The 22,405-nt window shown below is 44.4% G+C and overlaps 1 protein-coding gene across 2 annotated transcripts in view; it reads left to right on the forward strand.

Moving 5' to 3' along the window:
* Positions 1-1,313: 1,313 nt before the first annotated feature.
* Positions 1,314-22,405, forward strand: part of LOC140726139 (BCL2/adenovirus E1B 19 kDa protein-interacting protein 3-like) — a 51,400-nt gene continuing 30,308 nt past the window's right edge. The window contains exon 1 of one of the 2 annotated variants that reach the window (XM_073042112.1): positions 1,314-1,481. In XM_073042112.1, coding sequence (XP_072898213.1) covers positions 1,448-1,481 — 34 coding nt within the window. In that variant the 5' untranslated portion in view covers positions 1,314-1,447. Of the gene's footprint in view, positions 1,658-22,405 lie in introns of both variants that reach the window. The other variant, XM_073042111.1, reaches the window with a different exon arrangement.

Consider the following 22,405-nt stretch of genomic DNA (forward strand, 5'->3'; position numbering starts at 1 on the left):
GTCTCAGCCTATCCAAGTTCTCCCTAGTCTCTGGAGTCCCCTCAACATCCTCGTAAATGTTTGATGCACTTTTTGCTGCCTGAAGGCTTATTTCTTAAGTTACATGAAGAGATCTGGGAGGTTCTAAGAATGGATGTCTAATGCCAATCATTTCAAAGTAACTTTCTCAACAAGGAACTTGTGTTTTACCATATAAGACCATTAGACCATAAGATAGAGGAGCAGAATTAGGCCATTTGGCCCATCAAGTCTGTTCCACCATTTCATCATAGCTAGTCCAATTTTCCTCTCAGTCCCGGCTTTCTCCCCATATCGCTTCATACTTTGACTAATTAAGGATCTATCAACCTCTTTCTAAAATATACATAAAGACTTGGCCTCTACAGCTGCCTGTGACAAAGAGTTCCACAGACTCACTGCTCTACACCATCATATCCTACCTGGAGATTCATTTCTTTGAGGACATTCACAGTAGGTACACTGGGTGCCACGGTAGTGTAGCGGCTAACGCAACGCTATTACAGTGTTCTGGAGTTCGGAGTTCAATTCTTGCACCATTCTGTAAGGAGTGTTTGTGCTTCCTCCCTGTGGAATGTATGGGTTTTCTCCTGGCGCTCCAGTTCCCTCTCATAGTCCGAAGGACAGGAAGGTTAATTGGTCATTGTAAATTGTCCCATGATTAGGTTAGGTTAGACTGGGTTGCAGGGAGTTGCTGGGACACCATGACTCAAAGGGCCAGAAGGGCTGTATTGCTGAAAAAATAAATAATTACAAATAAATCCAACAGAATCAATGACAAACTATATACAAACAAGGACTGATAAACAACCAATGTGTAAAGAAGATAATGCAAATACAAACAAAATAAATTGTAGCAATAATATATAAGAAATAAATAATATTGAGAACATAAAGTGTGGAGTATTTGAAAATTTGGTCATAGGCTGTGGAATCTGTTCAGTGTTGTGCACGCTGGTTCAGGTGGTTGATGGTTAAAGGGTAAATAACGGTTCCTGAACTTAGCGGTATGGGACTTAAGTCTCCTGTGTCTCCTTCCCGATGGCAGCAGCAAGAAGACAACGTGGTCTAGGTGGTGGGGGTCTTTGATGATGGATGCTTTTTCTTGTGGCAGCGTTCCTTGTAGATGTGTTCAGTGGTGGGGAGGGCTTTTCCTGTGATGGACTGGATCACGTTTATTTATTTGTTGTATACGTAATGCAGTTAAGTATGCGTGCTCTGCTCCCTTTCATACCAATGCGCCCCTCCTTAATCACTCGCCGGTCGGGTGTTAATTTTCCTGTTGTGATTCTGCGTGGGACTGGGTGAAAGCATTTTTGTGAGACGGTCCCTTAGCTTTTGTTTACAAGCTGAGCGTTGGCCAAGCTCACATGATCGGCCCGAGCTGGGCAGTGCAGGGACCGACGTGCATCCTCGCACGTTCCCGTTTATGTGCGTGTGGAGAAGCGGACAGAGCGGGAGATGTAAGTGCGAGAGCAGGGAGAAGCAAATGGCGAGAGAAGGCTGAAGTGGCAAGCAAATCCTCCCAGGTCTCTGATCTATCAATTCCAGGTTAAAGAGGAAGACTCATTCAGAAAATATACTACTAAATAAATTAACGACATGGCATTTTATAATTTACCAGACGAAAGCTTGCACGGTGAGTGCCGTCAGCGATTCTAATCCAGCCAGGAATGCGTTAACCGCATTTAATGTTGTATAGTGTTATTTCTGTTTATGATAATATTTTCGTATGAATGCACAACTCAAGACGTTTAACTGTTGGAGGATTCTTGTTTATCCAGGATTCTCCGTTCCATTTTCTGCCTTGTTTCAGGGCAATTCCTGTTGCATAACAGTTGCGATAAAAATGTGAATCAGTAGGTTTTTATTTGAACATAGCGTATAGACTATTTTTGTGTGTATGCGGTTTTTTTTTACCCTTCGTGCCTCCTCGTATTTACTTGCACGGTTAATTCATTGGCAAGTTGAATCGTAGCGTGTCGCGGTGGGATTGACTGGAGACGGTTGTGTTTGTGTAACTGCGGTGCCTCAGCAACTTTGTCACTCGCCTCTGGCTTTATGAATGGGTGAAAGCGTAAAATTAGACCACGGTGATCAGGCATAGGCGGACGGGCGTGCCGATTCGACCCGCTGAGCGATTTAAAGCGAAAGTACATACATATCCCACTTCGAGATCTGATGTGTTGTGTGTCTAGGGACGCACTTCTGCACACCAGTGTTGTAATGCGCGGTTATTTGAGTTACTGTCGCCCTCCTGCCAGCTTGAACCAGTCTGGCCATCATCCTCTGACTTCTCTCATTAACAAGGTGTACTGCCTCTCACTGGATTTCTGTTCTTGTTTTTCCACACCGCTCTCTGTAACCTCTAGAGACTGTTAAGCGTGAAAATTCCAGATCGCCAGTTTCTGACACGCTCCAACTACCCCATCTGGCCAACAATCATTCCACGGTCAAAGTCGCATTTTTGTTCCCTGATGTTTAGTCTGAACAACAACTGAACCTCCTGACCGTGTCTGCACGCTTTTATGTATGTAGTTGTTGCCACATGATTAGCCGATTAAATATTTGCATTAATGAGCAGGTTTTTGTTTATTTATTGTTTAAAGCCCTTTCAGTCAATAAATAGTAGGTGCAGGAGTAGGCCATTCGGCCCTTCTAGCCAGCACCACCATTCACTGTGATCATGGCTGATCATACACAATCAGTACCCCGTTCCTGCCCTCTCCCCATATCCCTTGACCCCACAATCTATAAGAGCTCTGTCTAACTCTCTCTTGAATGCATCCAGAGACTTGGCCTCCACTGCCTTCTGGGGCAGAGCATTCCACATACCCACCACTCTCTGGGTGAAAAAGTTTTTCCGCAAGCCTCTCTGCCCCTGCAACCCCCGACAACCCCGTTTTAACCCTAACCTAACCACAGGATAAATTACAATGACCAGTTAACCTACCCGGTTGGTTTTTGGACTGTGAGAGGAAACCAGTGCACCCAGGAAAAAACCCATGCATTCCACAGGGAGAACCACAGATACTCTTTGCAGAAGAACGGCAGAACTAAACTCCAAACTCTGGATCGCTTGGAGCTGTAACAGAATCAAAATTTTAACACAGCGAGATTCCACAGGATGAATGTGACAATGTCGAGGTGTCTCTGCTGATATGGGTTGGGCCATAAATCTGAGGTGGAGATTTCAGAATCACTTTATTGCCAGTATGTGAAACAAACCAGAATTGATTGTGGTTTGGTGCCAAGCATAAAACACAGGACAATACCATAACAGACAACACAATAGCAACCAACAATTTACAAGACAATAGTGCAAACAGTCATGAGCAATCAACAATTAGTCCAAACGTTAATAATCAAACTTAAGTAAATGTGAGCGTATGAACGGACTCAATAATTATCAGCAGAATGAGGAGAACAGGAAAGATTATTTAACGGATGTTGTGCTGGGACAGTTAGGATATCACACCTGAGTGAGTTTTGTTGAGAAAGTGGATAACTACAGGGAAGAAGTTTGGGTGATGCCCTCGTAGTCCCAGTGGTGATGGTCTTGTAGTATCTCCCTGGAGGCAACATGGTGAATAGGTGACTGCTAGAGTGGGTGGAGTCATCCATTCTACTTTCTTCAAATGGCACCTCAATAAAATTGTACAGCACAACACCAGCTCTTCTGTGTTGGCTGAGATGCTGACTTGAGCTGAACCCATTTGCTTGCATTTGGCTGGTATGTCCCTTAACCATTCCTATCCGTGTGCCTATCTGTCTCTACTGCTACTTCTGCTAATTTATTTTCCCACGAACCCACCACCCTCAATTTGGAAAAACGTTCTTCTCAGGTGCCCTGTAAATCTTTCCACTCTAAACATGGGGAAGCTTCCTAAAGTGGGGGAGTCTAGTACGCAAGGGTACAGCTTCAGAATAGAAAGATTTCCCTTTAGAGCAGAGATAAAGAGGAATTTCTTTAGCCAAATGGATGTGAATCTGTGGAATTTAGTGACTGTGGAGGCCAAGTCATTGGGTATATTTAAAATGGAAGTTGATAGCTTCTTGGTTAGTAAGGGTGTCAAAGGTTGTAGGGGGAAGGCAGGTGAATGGGGATAATAAATCAGCCATGATGGAGCAGATTAGATGGGTTGAATGGCCTAGTTCTGCTCCTGTGTCTTTTGTTCTTAAATCCAGATTCCCCTACCTTGGGGGAAAAAGGCTGTGACCATTGACCTTATCTGTGCCCTTCATGATCTTCTTCAGCCTCTGTGGTCCAGGGAAAACGATCCCTACCTATCCAGTCCATGAATGCTACCTCGCTATTTTGATTTCTTTTTGCATGATGTAGAGTCATAGAGTTATAAAGGACAACAGCACAGAAAAAGGTCCTCTGGCCTATTCAGTCTTTCTGTATATTTCTTCCAGTGGTCTCTTAACCAGGACTTGTGATGTGCACCAGCTGCTCACATGACCACCCACCATCTGCTCCCATCACTTCACATGACCCTGATCGGGGGGGGGGGGGGGGCTCCACCCCACCACTCTACCATAAGGCATAGGAGCAGAATCAGGCCATTTGGCCCAACAACTCTGCTCTGTCATTTGAAATGGATGATTTATTATTCCTCTCAACCCAATTCTCTTGCTTTCATTCCGAAACTCTAGATACCCTTACTAATCAAGAGACTATACCCAATGATCTGGCCTTCACAGCTGTCTGTGGCAATGAATTCCACAGCTTCACTGCCCTCTGGTTAAAGAAATTCATCCTTATCTCTGTTCTAGTGGATCATCCTTCTATTCTGAGGCTGTGTCCTCTGGTCCTAGACTTTCCCACTATTGAAAACATCTTCTGTATCTCCACTCCATTGAGGCTTTTCGATATTCGGTAGGTTTCAATGAGATCCTCTTTTGTTCTTCTGATCTCCAGTAAGAACAGGCCCAAAGTCATAGAACATAGAAATCTATAGCGCATTATAGGCCCTTCGGCCCACAATGTTGTGCTGACCATGTAACCTACTCTAGAAAATGCCTAGATTTATCCTACCACATAGCCCTCTATTTTTCTAAGCTCCAACTACCTATCTAATAATATCTTAAAAGACCCTATTGTACCTGCCTCTACCACTGTTGTAGGCAATGCATTTCACGCACCTACCTCTCTGTGTGGAAAAACAACCCCTGACATCCCTTCTGTACCTACCTCCAAGCACCTTAAAACTATGCCCTCTTGTGTTAGCCATTTCAGCCCTGGGGAAAAAGCCTCAGGCTATCCACACAATCAATTCCTCTCATCATCTTATACACCTCTATCAGGTCATTCCTCATCCTCCGCCACTCCAAGGAGAAAAGGCCAAGTTCACTCAACCTATTCTCTCCAATCCAGGCAACACCTTTGTAAGTCTCCTCTGCGCTCTTTCTATAATATCCACATCCTCCCTGTAGTGAGGTGACCAGAACTGAACACAAAGTCGTCAAGCACCCTTCTTGCCTTAACGTTTGCATTCTCAGGATTGTTTTGGTGAGCATTTTCTAGGCCCTCACCAATGTGAGCACATCCTTTCTTCGATAAGAATTGCACAGGCTCATCGGCCCCTGGCTGAAGACTCAAGGCGGCATAGCTACAAGATTACTTAGTAGTTTATTTATTTAACGATACAGTGCGCAGTAGGCCCTTTTTGCCCTTCAAGCCACATCGCCCCAGCAACCCCCACCAAACCCAATTAACACTAACCTAATCGTAGGACAATTTACAATGACCGATGAACAGTACGCCATTGGTCTGTGGAAGGAAACTGGAGGATCCTGATTCTTCGTGGATGATGTGCTGAGAATCCTTACAGAATGGGACCGGAATTAAACTCTGGACACCAGAACAACCCAAATTGTAGTAGCATCATGCTATCTGCTATGCAACGCCTTATAACTCATAGCCTCCAGTCCTGGCAACATCCTTGTGAATACTGTGGTTTGACTTTTAATGCTCTAATTAAGAGGGAAGATTGTACATTTGGAGAAGATGCCTCTGCACCCCCCTCAGCACTACTGTGGGGGGAAATCAAATGGGCTGCTAGAGGAGGTGGTAGCGACAGGTGCAATTGAGACACTTGGCCGAGTGCAGGGATTGAGAAGGTTCAGACATGCAGACAAATGGGACTCGCTTGGTCAGCATGGGTGAGTTGGGCCAAAGGGCCTGTTTGTGTACTATATAGCTCTATGATTCTGTACTCTCTCAATTGAGACTTTGCTCTAGTGGAATTGACATCTATCATGGAGTCTTAGAACATTACAGCACAGAAGTGGGCCCTTCGGCCCATCTCGTCCATGCTGTACTATAATTATGTCTAGTCCCATCGACCACTGCTTGGACCATAGCCCTCCTTACCCCTCCCATCCATGTACCTGTCCAAATTTCTCTTAAATGTTGGAAAAGAACCTGCATCCACCACTTCCGCTGGCAGCTCGTTCCACTCACTCACCAAAGTTCAAAGTAAATTTTATTATCAAAGTACATATATGTCACCATATACATCCCTGAGATTCATTTTCCCTTAAGCATTCTCAGCAAATCTATAGAATACTAACTATAACACGATTAATGAAAGATCAACCAGAGTTCAGAAGGCAACAAACTGTGCAGATGCAAATATAAATTCATAGCAATAAATCATGAGAACATGAGATAAAGATTCCTTAGAGTGAGATCATTGGTTGTGGGAACATTGCAATAGATGGGCAAGTGAGAATAGTTATCACCTTTTGGTCGGGAGTCTGATGGTTGAGAGGTAGTTAACTGTTCGTGAACGAGGTGGTGCGAGTCCTGAGACACCTGTACCTTCTATCTGATGGCAGCAGTGAGCAAAGAGCATGGCCTGGGTGGTGGGGATCTCTGATGATGGATGCTGCTTTCCCACGGCAGTGTTTCACATACACGTGCTCAAGGGTTGGGAGGACTTCATTTGCTGAATGTAGAAGCTCCCCCTCATGTTCCCCTTAAAAGATTTCATAATTCACCCTTAACCCATGATTCCTAGTCTCACCCAATCTCAATGGAAAATCCCTGTTTGCATTTACCCTATCTATACCTCTCATAAATTGTATACCTCTAACAAATCTCCCATCATTCTCCTGTGCTCTTGGGAATAAAATCCTAACCTATTCAATCTAACCTATAACTCGAGTCCTCAAGTCCTGGCAAAGTCCTTGTAATTTTCTCTGTACTCTGTTTTGAACTTTGATGAGGCAAGCTGTCTTTGTCAGAAGGGACCTTCATTTTCTGGGCATCGATATTGGGAAACCTTGCAGTCAGTAATTGCATTTCCCTGCAAGTTTGCTGGTTATAAGCTCTTACAAAACTCTTATCTACTGTTATTAATGCCTCCTCTACTGTAATGATGAGACCACTGTCAAGGTGGAGATGTTCCATCTAGGTAGCCTCCAACCTAATGGTATGAACATCGAATTTCTCCTTCAGGTAATTTTTTCTGTCCCCCTTCCCTTCCCTTCCGTTTCCTAATCTGGCCTCTTACCTCTTCTTTACCTGCCTATCACTCCCCAGGTGCCTCTCCTTCTCCCCTTTCCACTCTTCTTGTCAGATTCCTTCTTCTCCACCCCTTTGCCTTTTCTACCCACCCGGCTTCACCTATCAGCTAACCTCCTTCCCCTCCATCCACTATTTAATTCTGGTGTCTTCTCCCTTCCTTTCCAGTCCTGAAGAAGGGTCTTGGCCCAAAATGTCGACTGCTTGTTCACTTCCATTGATGCTGCCTAACCTGTTTCCTACATCATTTTATGTGTGTTGCATAGAAAGCATTCTGCCTGGATGTGTAATGACTTGCAGGATGGTTGTGTTGGTTGCAAAAATCGCATTTATTTCACTGTTATGTTTCGATGTACGTGTGATAAATGAATCTGGTATGACAACATGACAGCCAGAAACTGTACACAGAGAATTGCGGACACAGTTCAGCACATCACAGGAGCCAGTATCCCTGCTACGGTTTCTGCTTTTATCACCATCAGGGAGGAGGTACAGGAACCTGAAGACACACACTCTATGTCTCAAGAACAGCTTCTTCTCTGTTACCAGATTTCTGAACAGTCTATGAACACTACCTCATTATTTTGCTCTCTTTTGGCACTATTTATTTTTAATACTCTTTATTGTAGCTTCGTTTGTTCGTTATGATGTGGGCGATCATGGTCTTTCCATGACCATGAATGTTTTTGTTGAATTTTTCTACAGAAGTGGTTTGCCATTGCCTTCTGGGCAGTGTCTACAAGATGGGTGACCCCAGCCATTATCAATATTCTTCAGAGTTTGTCTGCTAGGAGACAGTGGTCACATAACCAGACTTGTGATATGCACCAGCTGCTCATACAACCATCCACCACCTGCACCCATGGCTTCATGTTACCCTCATCTGGGGCTAAGCAGATGCTACACCTTGCCCAAGGGTGACCTGCAGGCTAGTGGAGGTTCTTGTGCCTCCTTTGGTAGAGACATATCTCCACCCCACCATCCAATATTCTCATTTGCAGTATATTTTTATGTATTACACTTTATTGCTGCTGCAAAATAACACGTTTCATAGCATATGCCAGTGATAGTAAGCCTGATTTTGATACCAACCGGCAGAACTTTGGGGACAGGAGGAGAAACTGGAGCACTCAGACTGTCACAGGGTCTGTAAACACCACCCGAGGACAGAATCGAACCTGGGTCTTTCGAGCTGTGAAGCAGCAGTTCTATTTTCCATGGCATCGACTGACCTGGGGTAAAAGTTCCTGGACCCCCATAGGAAGTGATGAAAGAGCAGTGTGATGTGTGTGACAAAATGTGCTATTGGGAGATGCTGGATATTGACAATTATTCTGTGGTGATTCCCAAGGTTAAAGCTGAGTTTAATCATTGACATTGCATTCATGATTTTGACTTTCTGTAGTGATATGGGTTCTTGGGTGGCAGGATGGAGATATGCCTCTACAAAAGGAGGTGTAGGTGCTCCTTCCCTCCGCTACTCTGCAGGTCACTCTTGGGCAGGGTGTAGCACCCGCCTAGCCCACCCGATCAGGGTCACGTGAAGCCATGGGAACAGGTGGTGGATGGTTGTATGAGCAGTTGGTGCATATCACAAGTCCTGGTTATGCGACCACTGATGCCAGGCAGACAATCTCTGGAGTATTGATAATGTCTGGGAAGTCACCCGCCTTGTAAAGACACTGCCCAGAAGAAGGCAATGGCAAACTTTTTTTTCTACAGAAGTTGTTTTCCAAGAACAATCATGTGAAATAGACCATGATCATCTACATCATATGACACAGCACATAATGATGATAGTGACATGCTATCACATACTTTGAACAGGTGCCATTGCCCTACTTTACAGGAGCCCTTGTCATTTTTATTTCTAGTACCTTTTAGGATTAAAGGAACAACATTACAGTACTGCATCATAAATGCAAGATACTCTGCAGATGCTGGATATCCAGGGCACAACACACAAAAAGCTGGAGGAACTCAGCAGGTCATGCAACATCTATGGAGATGTTTTGGGCCGAGACCCTTCATCAGGATTGGAAAGTAAGGGGGAAGAAGCCAGAATTAGAAGGGGAAGGAGTACGAGCTGACAGGTGAGACCAGGTGAGATGGAAGGTAGGTAGGTGGGGAAACAGAGGTGCAGTAAGAAGCTGGGTAGTGATAGGTGGAAGGGGTAAACATAGAAACACAGAAAACCTACAGCACAATATAGTCCATTCGGCCCACAATGCTGTGCTGAACATGTAAAAATTACCTAGGGTTACTTACAGCTCACTATTTTTCTAAGCTCCATGTACCTATCCAGAAGCCTTTTAAAAGACCCTATTGGATCCACCTCCACCACAGTCGCTGTAAAGGTCTGAAGAAGAAGGAATCTGATCGGAGAAGACAGTGGACCATGGAAGAAAGGGAAGGAGGAGGGACAGGTGATGGGCAGGTGAGGAGAAGAGAAGGGATAAGAGGTTAGCCAGAATGGGGAATGGAAAAGGGGAGGGGGAGAAGTTACCAGAAGTTAGAGAAATCAATGTTCATGCCATAAGACCTAAAGACATAGAAGCAGAAATAGGCTTTTTGGGGCATTGAGTCTGCTCCATCGTTCTATTATGGTTGACTTATTATCCCTCTCAATCCTATTCTCCTCCCTTCTCCCTAACTTTGACACCATGTCGAATCAAGAACCTGTCAATCTCTACTTTAAATATACCCAATTATCGTGACCTCCACAGCCATTTCTGACATTAAGTTCCAACGAGTCACTGCCCTCTGGCTAAAAAAAATCCTCCTCATCTCTGTTCTAAAGGGATGTCCTTGTGTTCTGAGGTTAGGAGTAGAGGCTAGCCACATGGAATATGAGGTGTTGCTCCTCCAACCTGAGAGTGGCCTCATTGTGGCAGGAGAGGAGGCCATGGACTGGCATGTCGGTATGGGAATGAGAAGCAGAATTAAAATGGATGGCCACTGGGAAATCCTGCCTGTTGCTGAAGGTGCTCAACGAAGCACTAATCACAATACTGATTGATACTCTTGCTTCCCGTCAGGAAAATGGGGAGGGAAATGGATCAGCCATGAGGGAATGGTGGAGCCGGCTCAGTGGGCAGAATGGCCTAATGCTGCTCCTATATCTTATGGCCTGTGGTCAAATGCAGTATTGATGAAGAACATGTATTGAATGGCGACTACTCTGTTTATACAGCTGTGTTTACAGTCACGCGTGCACATGTATAGCGTCGGTGTAAGAGCTTCATTCTCCATGGGTCAATTTTTCCCTGATTCTCTGCAAGTGTGCCGTGACACCTGTGCGATGTCGGTACATTTATTCCATGATGACAAACAACCAACTCCTCTTGCATCAGAAAGTAGATCATTAACTGCACAGTACATTTATTCTTATGCTAATGTGAAGCATTGTTTCAATTAAAGTAACATGCTCTCATAAATATTAAGTAAGCAGTGGGTGAGATTGGTTTTAATTACTCATTCAGGTCTGAGCCCTGTAGTTACTTTCGATGTGCGGTTGGTGAATTTACTGGCTCCTGTGTCAGTTAAAAGATACAGCACACAGAAAAGGGGTTACACCTAAACCAAAGGGGGTCCAGTATCCTTGCGGGCAGGTTGGCTACAGTAGCTTGGGAGGGTTTAAACTAATTTGGCAGGGGGATGGGAACCAGAGTGACAGTGCTGAAGATGTAGTAGCCGGTTTACCAACAGAGGCAATTTGAGGAGAGGCTGTTCATGAGGCAAAACTGAGTTGCGATGTAAAAGATGGACAACATCAAAAAAAGGTGAATACAGGACTGAAGGTATTATATTTGAATGTGCGCCATGTACGGAATAAGGTGGATGAACTTGTAGCACCGTGACAGATTGGCATCTATGGTGTTGTAGGCATAGCTGATTCATGACCGAAAGAAGATTATACCTGGGAGCGTAATGTTCAAGGATACACGTTGTATCTAAAGGACAGGCAGGAATGCAGAGGAATGCATTGCTCTGTTGGTAAAATGTGAAATCAAATCATTAGAAAGAGATGACATGGGGTCAGAAGGTGTTGAACCATTGTGGATAGAGCTAAGAAACTGCAAGGGTAAAAGGACCCTGATGGGAGTTGTATACAGGGCACCAAACAGTAGTAAGGATGTGCTCTACAAATTACAACGGGAGACAGAAAACGCATGCCAAAAGGGCAATGTTACAATAGTCTCGGGGGATTTCACTATGCAGGTAGATTGGGAAAATCAAGTTGGTTCTAGATCCCAAGAGGGGGAATTTCTAGAGTGCCTATGAGATGGCTTTTTAGAGCAACTCGCGGATGAGTCCACCAGGTGATCAGCTATTCTAGATTGGTGGTTGTGCAATGCAACGGAATTGATAAGAGAGCTAAAATTAGGGGTAAGTGATCTTCTGTGTTCTATTTTCATAGAAGTACAATCTTCTATGTGGTGATGTGCTGGGGCAATAGCATCAACACGGGCGATGCCAACAGGCTCAATACACTGACTAGAAAGGATAGCTGTATTATAAGAGTCAAACTGGACATACTGGAGGTTGTGGTAGAACAAAGGACCCCTCCCTGCCCCCCCCCCCCCCCCGGAAAATCCTGGCAATTCTGGACAATGCCACTTGGGCTGAACAGAGGAGCACTTCCAGTAAAGGACTAAGACTGGCTATATGAGGTCATTCTTACCCTCGGCCATCAGGCTCCATAATGAGTCAACCCAGAGCCGGGGAAGTGATCTTGTAATTTTTGCCTTGTAATTCTTACACATTTTATTTTTATTTTTATTCTTTCTTACTTCTCCTCTAATATTTATGCACCTGTGATGCTACTGTGACACTAATTTCCTTTTGGATCAATAAAGTATCTATAATATGATCAAACTCACCCTGAAATTTAAGAAGCTAAAGTCAGATATATCAGTATTACAGTGGAGTAAAGAAAATTACAGAGGCATGAGAGAGGAGTTGGCCAGAATTGATTGGAAAGGAACACCGGCAGGGATGATGGCAGAGCAGCAATGGCTGGAATTTCTGGAATCAGTTTAGAAGGCACACGATTTATACATAGCAAAATGTAAAGATGACGCAACTGTGGCTAACAAGAGAAGTCAAAACCAACAGGGGTAGGCAACCTTAAGCACAAATGATTTTCTAGCATGTGTTATTCATTAATTTGAGGCAAAACATAACTAGATGTATTTAAATGGATAATTCCCATATTTCAAGTTTTTATGGCATTTATCTGGCCCACCGTCCGCTCATTAATACACGATCTGGCCCACAGAGGCAAAAAGGTTGCTGACCCCTGTTAAATAGAAGAAAAATTAGTGGTAAGTTGGAGGATTAGGAAGCTTTTAAAAACCAACAGAAGGCAATTTAAAAAATCATTAAGAAGGTAAAGATGAATTACAAAAGTAAGCTAGCCAATCATATTAAAGTGGATACCAAGAGTTTCTTCAGATACATGAAGTGTAAAAGAGGGGTGAGAGTGGCTATCGGGCTGCTGGAAAATGATACTGGAGATACTGAAGTAATGGACTTTATAATGGGGTACAAGGAAATGGTGGATGAATTGAATAAGTATTTTTCATTAGTCTTCATGTTGGAAGACACCAGCAATATGATGGAACTTCTGTGTGTCGGGTCATGAAGTGACCATTACTAGAGAGAAGGCTCTTGGGAAACTGAAAGGTGTGAAAGTAGATGAATCACCTGGACCAGATGGTGTACACCCCAGAGTTTTGAAAGAGGTGGCTGAAGAGATTGTGGAGGCATTGGTAGTGATCTTTCAAGAATCACTAGATTCTGGAATGGTTCTGGAAGACTAGAAAATTGCAAATGTCACTCCACTCTTCCAGAAGGGAGAGATGCAGAAGAAAGGAAACTATAGGCCAGTTAGTCTGACCTCAGTGATTGGGAAGATGTTGGAATCAATTAGTAAGGGTGAGGTCTCAGGGTACTTGGAGGCACATGATAAAATAGGCCATAGTCAGCATGGTTTCCTCAAAGGAAAATCTTGCCTGATAAATCTGTTGGAATTCTTTGAAGAAATAACAAGCGGATAGACAAAGGAGAATCAGATTATGTTTGTACTAGTGTCATAAATGAGGCTGTTTAATAAGCTACGAGCCCATGATTCTATAGGAAAGATTCTAGCATGGATAAAGCAGTGGCTGATTGATAGGAGGAAGAATGGGAATAAAGGGAGCCTAGTGACTAGGCTCCACAGGGGTCTGTGTTCGGACTGATTATTTTGTTGTTAGATGTCAATGATTTGGGTGATGGAATTGATGGCTTTCTTGCAAAGTTTGCAGATGAAGATGAAGTGAAGATAAGTGAATGGGCAAGTCGTTTTGAAGAAGTAGAGAGGCTACATTAGGACTTAGACAGATTAGGAGAATGGGCAAGGAAATGGCAGATGAAATACAGTGTTGGGAAGTGCATGGTCATGCACTTTGGTAGAAGAATTTAAATGGTTGACTGTTTTCTAAATGGAGAGAAAATACAAAAAACTGAGGTGCAAAGGGACTGGGAGTTCTTGTGCAGGATTCCCTAAAGTCTAATTCGTAGGTTAAGTCTGTGGTGAGGAAGGCAAATGTTAGCATTCATATCAAGAGGACTAGAATATAAAGGCAAGGATGTAAGGTTGAGACTTTATAAAGTACTGATGAGGCCTCACTTGGAGTATTGTTAACAGTTTTGTGCCCCTTGTCTTAGAAAGGATGTGCTGAAACTGGAGAAGGTTCAAAGGAAGTTCACAAAAATGATTCCAGGATTGAATGGGTTGTCATATAAAGAGTGTTTGATGGCTCTGGGCCTTTATTCTCTAGAATTTAAAAGAATGAGGGGTGACCTAATTGGTGTTCCTCAAGGTTGTGTCATCAGCCTTCTATACCCTGTTACACTGATGACTATCGAAGCCTATCAAATGGTGAAAGGCCTTGATAGAGTGGATGTGGAGAGGATGTTTCCTATGGTGGGATAGTCTAAGACTAGTGGAAACAGTCTCAGAAGAGAGGGGTGTCCTTTTAGAACAGAGATGAGGAATTTCTTTAGCCAGTGAGTGGTGAATCTGTGGAATTCTTTGCCACAGGCAGTTGTGAAGGCCAAGTCTTTATGTGTATATAAGGCAGAGGTTGATAGATTCTTGGTTTGTCAGGGCGTGAAGCGATATGGGGAAAAGGCAGGAGATTGGGGCTGAGAGGAAAATTGAATCAGCCATGATGAAATGGCGGAGTAGACTCGATTGGCCAAATGGCCTAATGCTGCTCCTATATCGTGTGGCCTAAAACTGCTGGAAGAACACAGCAGGTCAGATCAGAAAAGGAATACAGAATCGACATTTAGGTCTGAGACCCTTCATCACGACTGGGAGGGAAGGGGGAAGAAGCCAGAATTAGGTTTCGGGGGGGGGGGGGAATGAATACAAGTTGGCAGGTGATAGTGGAGAGCAGGTGAGGGGGAAGGTGGGTGCATCGTGAGGGGGTGGATGAAGTAATAGCTGGGAGATGTTAAGTGGAAGAGGCAGAGAGCTGTAGAAGGAGGAATATGATAGGGGAGTTTAAGGATGTTTCAGTTTTGTGGAAGACTCAGTATGAATTTTAAATGACTACTGTTGTCCTGGTTACAATGGAGGAGTGTGACAGGTGATGTGCATTCAATGAACCACTTGTCTAGGGAGCATTCAGAAAGAATTGTGAAGAGCAATGGGAAGTGGGCGACATTAGATTGTTTTCACAGAATGGGCCTGGTACATTGGGCTGGATGGCATCCTCCTCTGCTGCTCAAAGGTTCAATGAATCATTTATTATGAAAGTACATATGCAGTATAGAACTCTGAGAAGTGTCGTCTTCGGGTAGCCACACAATAAAGTAAACCATGGAAGTCAGGTCAAAGAGGAGCAGCAAACCCACAAACCCCACCCCCCCCCGCCCCCAACCCCGCGCAAAAAAAAAAGAACGACAACACAAGGATGATGGCATCCGTCTGTCTCGAAGGACAACGGAGTGTGCACTGAGGGTCAGTCCCAAGCCTGGGTGGAAGGGATGGAGATCCTGGGATGCCCAGTCATCAAGATAGCCCTCTCCACCTCGCTCGTGTAGTCCGAAGGAAAGCAAAGCAATATGTTTGGCACCAGCTTGGCTGTAGGAGCTGCCAGAAGGATGTCCAATGACATCCAGCCCCCTTAGGGGCTCCACTCTGGATTTTCTGTCCGTCCATGAGCCAGTCCTCATCAGATAATCGGGGAGAGAGGGTCAGCAACTTTAAATCCCCTTGTGTTATCATTTCAGAGGGTCTGCCCTGGCTGCAGCATGTAAGTGCCATTATGAGCAAAGCACAGCAGTGCCTCTACTTTCTTAGAAGTTTGCAAAGATTTGGCATGTCATCTAAAACTTTGACAAACTTCTGTAGGAGTGCAGTAGAGAGTATATTGGCTGATTGTGCCAAGTCCTGGTATGGATACGTTAATGCCCTTGAATGGAAAAGCCTACAAAAAGTAATGGATATGGTTCAGCCCATCATGGGTAGAGCCCTCCCCAACACTGAGCACATCTACATGGAGTGCTGACGCAGGAAAGTAGCATTCATCATCAAGGACCCGAACCATCCAGGCCATACTCTCTTCTCATTGCTGCCATTAGGTATAAAGGTACAGGAGTCTGTGAGGTGCAGGAACAGTTATTACCCATCAATCATCAGGCTCTTGAACCAGAGGACATAACTTCACTTGCCCCAACACAGAACTGTTCCCACAACCTATGGATTCACTTTCAAGGACATTTCATCTCATGTTCTGGATTATTTATTGCTTGCTTACTTATTATTCTGTATTTGTTGTCTTTGGCACATTGGTTGTTTGTATTGTTGGGTACAGTCTTTCATTAATTTTATTGTGTTGCTTGTATTTACTGTGAATGATCACAAGAAAATGAATCTCAGGGTAGTGTATAGTGACAGATATGTACTTTTGCTTTAAATTTAAAAGTTTGAACTTTGGGGAAGAAGCTGTGGTTGAACCTTGAGGTGGGCTCTTTGGGCTCCTGTACCTCTTGCCTAATGGCAGCATTGAGAAGAGGGTTGGATGGAATCTGTAATGATGGATGGATGTCACCTTGCCAAGACATAACTTCTTGTAGGTATCCTCTGTGGAGAGTTGTTCCCATGATTGAAATGGCTGAATCCGCCACTGCACAAACGGATTCTTTGTAAGGATTAAGCCACCTCCACTCTTAATCTTTCTAATAATGATTGCTCAACACATTTATTTGAGTTTTACAATGCTGTCTGAGCTCTGTCGCTTCCACTTTGTGGCGACGGCTTTTATAACACACTGCAGCTGATAACTTGTTAGCCATTGTTTCTTATTCAGCTCCTGATCCTGGGGATTTATTGGGCTGGTTCTGTAAATGAACCAGCATTGGGATGCTGTATAGTCCATTAAAGCCACTAGAAGATCCACTACAACTCCAGTGACCCGGTCAGTCCTAATCTTGTGTGGAGTTTGCATGTTCTCCCTGTGACTGAGGATTAGAAGATTAGCTTTATTTGTCACATGCACGTTGAAGCGTACGGTGAGATGCATCCTTATGAAGTGCCTTGACCCAAAAGGTTGACTGTTTACTCTTTTCTATAGATGCTGCCTGGCCTGCTGAGTTCCTCCAGGTGTGTGTGTGTGTGTGTGTGTGTGTATGTGTCTGTCTGTCTCTTTGCATTTCCAGCATCTGCAGACTTTCTCATCTTGGTGAAATTGAATCAATGACCAACACAGTCTGAGGAGGGTCTGGGGCAACCTGCAAATGTTGCCGTGATTTCAATGCCTATGTAGCATGCCCACAAATGACTAAACCTAACTGTACATCTTAGGAGTATAGGAGAAAACCGGAGCACCCAGAGGAAACCCATAGGGTCATTAGGATAACATACAAACTCCTTACAGGTAGCAGTGAAGATTGAACCTCTAATCTACAGCTGGTTGAGCTAACCACATGCTACTGTGCTGGCCCTACTGCGTGGGTTTCCTCCCTCGTCCCAAAGATGTGCTGGATGTTAGTTTAAAGAGCCATTGTAAATCATCCTTGGTCTGTGGTTAAAATCTATGGGGAGCTGATGGGAGTGTGGGGGGAATGATAGCTGTTCAATGGACAGTGAGGAATGAGTGGGCCAGTTTTTATATAGTGTGATTATTTGATGTGGCACAAGCTCTAGGTCCAGACATTCAGGCGGGCAAGATGCACGAAGATCAGTGACCCCTAAGTTGGTGAGTCCAGAGATTAGGATCAAGGACTTCGGGTGGAGGGGAGTCTCTGTCATCGGCTGGTCCTGGGGTCAATACCACAGATCAAAGCCTGAAGGCTGTTTGGAAGTCTGGAATTCAAAATGCGATGGCTGAAGCCCTAGATCTATGAGACCGGGAGCCACTGTGGAATTAAGAGGCCTGTTGTCTGTGAGTCCATTGGAGGCTTGGAAGCCTATCCTGGGATTGGAGGACTGCGTGTGTGAGAGGGAGGAAAGGGATTATTCAGCTGTTGTTGTTTTGATTGCTTGACGTGTTCTGCCAGACGTCCTCTGTTGGTGCCAGAATGTGCGGTGACACTTCATGCTGCCATCAGCGCATCCTTCCATTGTGGTTGTTAACAGACACAACACATTTCCCTGTGTGTTCCAATGCTCACGCGATAAATAAATCTGATGCTGAGAAATTTGCGGAACTTCCATTATGCAGGTGACTCTTGTGTTACGAAGGGTTTGCGTTTCTAGAAGACGGTCAGTATCGTGATTTTTTTTCCCCCTGTTGCTTCTGAAAGCTTTTTTATCTTACTGAACATTGAGTTACCTTCTCTAATGCCTGCAGCCACCCAGAGGAGGGGACACTGGAGGTGGTGTGGGAGAGAGGCAGAGACCGAAGGGGGTGTGCTAGTTTGGGGGCTGGCCCATCAGTGCTGCTCTCCAGTATTCGCTCGGTGGAGGACAGGCAGGATTACCTTTGTCTGCAGCAGCACCGGTGCAAGATGAGGAACTGCTGCGTACTTATTCTTGCAGAAACGTGGCTCCAGGACAATATCCCATGCACCATCAATATTCAGGCCATGACACTCAGGGACTTGGGCTATATATTTATTTTGTGTATTTTTTTTCTTCTAAAGTAACTATATGTGCTATGTCCTGTGTGTGACTGTGGACTGTGATTTGCACCTTGGCCCCGGAGGAAAGCCACTTCGTTTAGCCATATGCGTGTGTGGTTGAATGACAATTAAACTTGAACTCTATCGCTCCGTGCTAAATTCTCCCCCTCTGAATGGTTTGCAAATTTGTTCTTTAAAAGGCACAAGGTAAACAGGTTGTTGTCGCCAGTTTTTTTTTCCCCCTTGTTTTTTGAAAGGAAGGTGTTAAGATTTGCCAGGAGTTTAAAACAGCACTGCTTTTCACTTTGTCTATATTTGAAATGTATTTACTTAAAGTGTCTGAGTGCCAATTACATCATTCATACAACAGGCGGTTAGTTCAGTGGTATAAATAGATTTAATTACCATCAGTGATGTAATTCTAATGACATTGGTTGAGTCAGAGATGGCACTAATTCACCAAGTGCCAAGGTGTCTAACCCCAACAATGCTCATATTTGACGACATCCAGAGCAATGCAGCCAGCTGGATTGGCACCACGTCCTCTGCCTCAGCATTCATCCCCTCCTCCGTCAATGGCACACAGTGGCTGCAGTGTATTGTCTACAGAATACTTGCAGTGATTCACCCTGTCCACTCTGACAGCGTCGTCCAAACATGTAACCTCCACTGCCGGGACAGACAAGGACCCCCGATGCGTGGAACGCCACCACCTACAGGTTCCCCACGAAGCAGCATGCCGTCCTCGCTTGGAAGGTATCGCCGAGCTTAACCATAAGACATAGGAGCAGAATTAGGCCATTCGGCTCATCGAGTCTGCTTTGCCATTCCATCATGGCTGATCCATTTCCCCCCTCAACTCTGTTGTGCCTTCTCCCAAAACCTTTCATGCCCTGCCTAATCAAGAACCTAGCAACCTCTGCCTTGAATACACCCAGTGACTTGGCATTCACAGCGGCCTGTGGCATCAAATTCCACAGTGTCACCACCCACTGGCTAAAGAAATTCCTCCTCATCTCCGTTCTAAATGGACGTCCTCTATTCTGAGGCTATGTCCTATGGTCCTAGACTCTCCCACCTTAGGAAACATACATCAGAGCTGTGGGAATGCCTTCACGGGAAGGACTGCGATATTCTCATAAGGCGGCTCACCTATAAGATCATAAGACATAGCAACAGAACTAGGCTATTCGACCCATTGATTCCGGCCCACCTTCGATCAAGGCTGATTTATTTTCCCTCTCAACTGCTTTCCTCTGCCTTCTTTCTGTAATCTTTGACACACTTGCTAATCAAATGCCTCGCGACTCTGGCTTTAAATATAGCCGATGACTTGGCTTCCACAGCTGTTTGTGACAGTGAATTCCACAGATTCACCATTTGGCTAAAGAAATTACTCCTCGTCTCTGTTGTAAAGAGAGACTCTTATACTCTGAGTCTGTGCTTTCTGGTGTTAGACGCTCCACACCCTCTCTATCAATGAGATCCCTGTCATTCTTATTAAAGTACATATACGTCACTATATACAACCCTGAAATTCATTTTCTTGTAGGCATACTCAGCAAATCAATCAAATAGTAACTATAACAGGATACCTGAAAGATCAATCAGAGTATAAAAGACAAACTGTGTAAATGCAAATATAAATAAATAACAATAAATAATGAGATAGATTCCTTAAAAGGGAGATCATTGGTTGTAGGACCATTTCAAAGATGGTGGAAGTGAAGCTGAGCGTAGTTATCCCCTTCTGTTCAAGAGCCTTATGGTTGAGGGTAATAACTGTTCTTGAACCTGGTGGTGTGAATCCTGAGGCTCTTGTACCTTCTCCCTGGTGGCAGCAATGGGAAAAGAACATGATCTGGGTAGTGGTAGTCCTTGATGATGGATGCTGCTTACCTATGACAGTGTTTCATATGATGAGCTCAACGGTTGGGAGGGCTTTATTCGTGATGTTCTGGGCCGAATCCATTACTTGCATCTTTTGTATGTACATAGTAAGCAATAACAGAATGTCAAATAAAGTGCTACAATTAAAGAAAGTGTGGCAGACAGTAAGACACAAGATCATAATGAAGATTGTGATGTCAGGAGTCCATCTTATCATACTAGGGAATCATTCAATAGTCTTATAACAGTAGGGTAGATCCTCTACTTCAGAATGACATTACATGCTTTCAGACTTTCTTTCCAGTTTAATGGGAGCTTTTCTATTGGGTAACAAAAACTGAACACAATGTTCCCAATGTGGCACCATTGTCTTGTACAACTTAAATATTCACCTGTCTATTAGGTTGGGTGATAGGGTGCAGATATGCCTCTATCAAAGGAGATATAAGGTGCTCATTCCCTCCGCATTCTGTTATCTTTTTTTCTTCTGTGCTGCATCATTTTAGGTGGTGGGGTGGAGATAGGTCTCCACCAAAGGAGGTGTAAGGTGCTCCTTCCCTCCGCTAGCCTGCGGGTCACCCTTGGGCAAGGTGCAGCACCTGCTTAACCCCCTGATCAGGGTCACGTGAAGCCATGGGAGCAGATGGTGGATGGGTGTATGAGCAGCTGGTGCAGATCACAAGTCCTGGTTATGTGACCACTGACACCAGGCAGACAATCTAAACAGTATTGATAATGGCTGGGGTTACCCGTCTTGTAAAGACACTGCCCAGAGGAAGGCAATGGCAAACCACTTCTGTAGAAAAATTTGCCAGAGCCAGGGACAATTGTAGTCGTGGAAAGACCATGTTATCCAGATGCAGCTCATGATGGTGACGATGACTTATTAAGGATAATGTACAGTGATTAAATAGCCTATCAGACTATACATCTTTTGGATGTGGAAAGAAACTGGAGCACTTGGAGGAAATCATGCAGTCCCAGGAAGAACATGCAAACTCCACATGGACGGTACCAGACGTCAGGAGCGACCGTGTATCTCCGGCACTGTGAGAGAGTGGCTCCACCAGCCACCCCATTGTGTGCCTGTGTTGAGAATCAGAAGTTATCACTGAAATATGTCATGAAATGTTTTGTGGCATCAGGACAGTGAAATACATGAATTACTAGAAGCTACAATAAGGAATATACAGATATAAAATAGGTAGTGCAGAAAGAGAGCAGAATAGTGAGATAGTGTTCAGAAATCTGATGGTGGAGGGAAAGAATTTCTGCAGCTGTCTGTAAGGAGTTTGTACGTTCTCCCTGTGACTGAGTGGGTTTCCTCTGGATGTTTTTGTTACCTCCCAGCATCCAAAGATGTACTGGTTGGTAGGTTAATTGGTCATTGTAAATTGTCCCATGATTAGGCTAGGGTTAAATCTGGGACAACTAGGCAGCCTGGCTTGAAGGGGTGGGAGGGCCTGTTCTGGGACTTGAGGACCTGAGATATAGGGAAAGGTTGAATAGCTTAGAACTGTAGTGTAGGAGACTGAAGAGAGATTTGAAAGGTAGAAATATAGAAAACCTACAGCACAATACAGGCCCTTCGGCCCACAACACTGTGCTGAACATGTGTTAGGAATTACCTAGGGTTATCCATAGCCCTCTATTTTCCTAAGCTCCATGTATCTATCCAAAAATTGAGGTGTACAGTTAGGGTAAATGCAAGCAGGCTTTTTCCGCTGAGGTTGGGTGAGACTACAACTAGAGGTCATGGGTTAAGGGTGAAAGGTGAAGTGTTTAAGGGGACAATGAAGGGCGGCTACTTCACTCAGAGAGTGGTGTGAGTGTGGAATGAGC

The sequence above is a fragment of the Hemitrygon akajei genome, chromosome 4, assembly GCF_048418815.1.
Source record: "Hemitrygon akajei chromosome 4, sHemAka1.3, whole genome shotgun sequence".
In the NCBI taxonomy this organism is placed as follows: Eukaryota; Metazoa; Chordata; class Chondrichthyes; order Myliobatiformes; family Dasyatidae; genus Hemitrygon; species Hemitrygon akajei.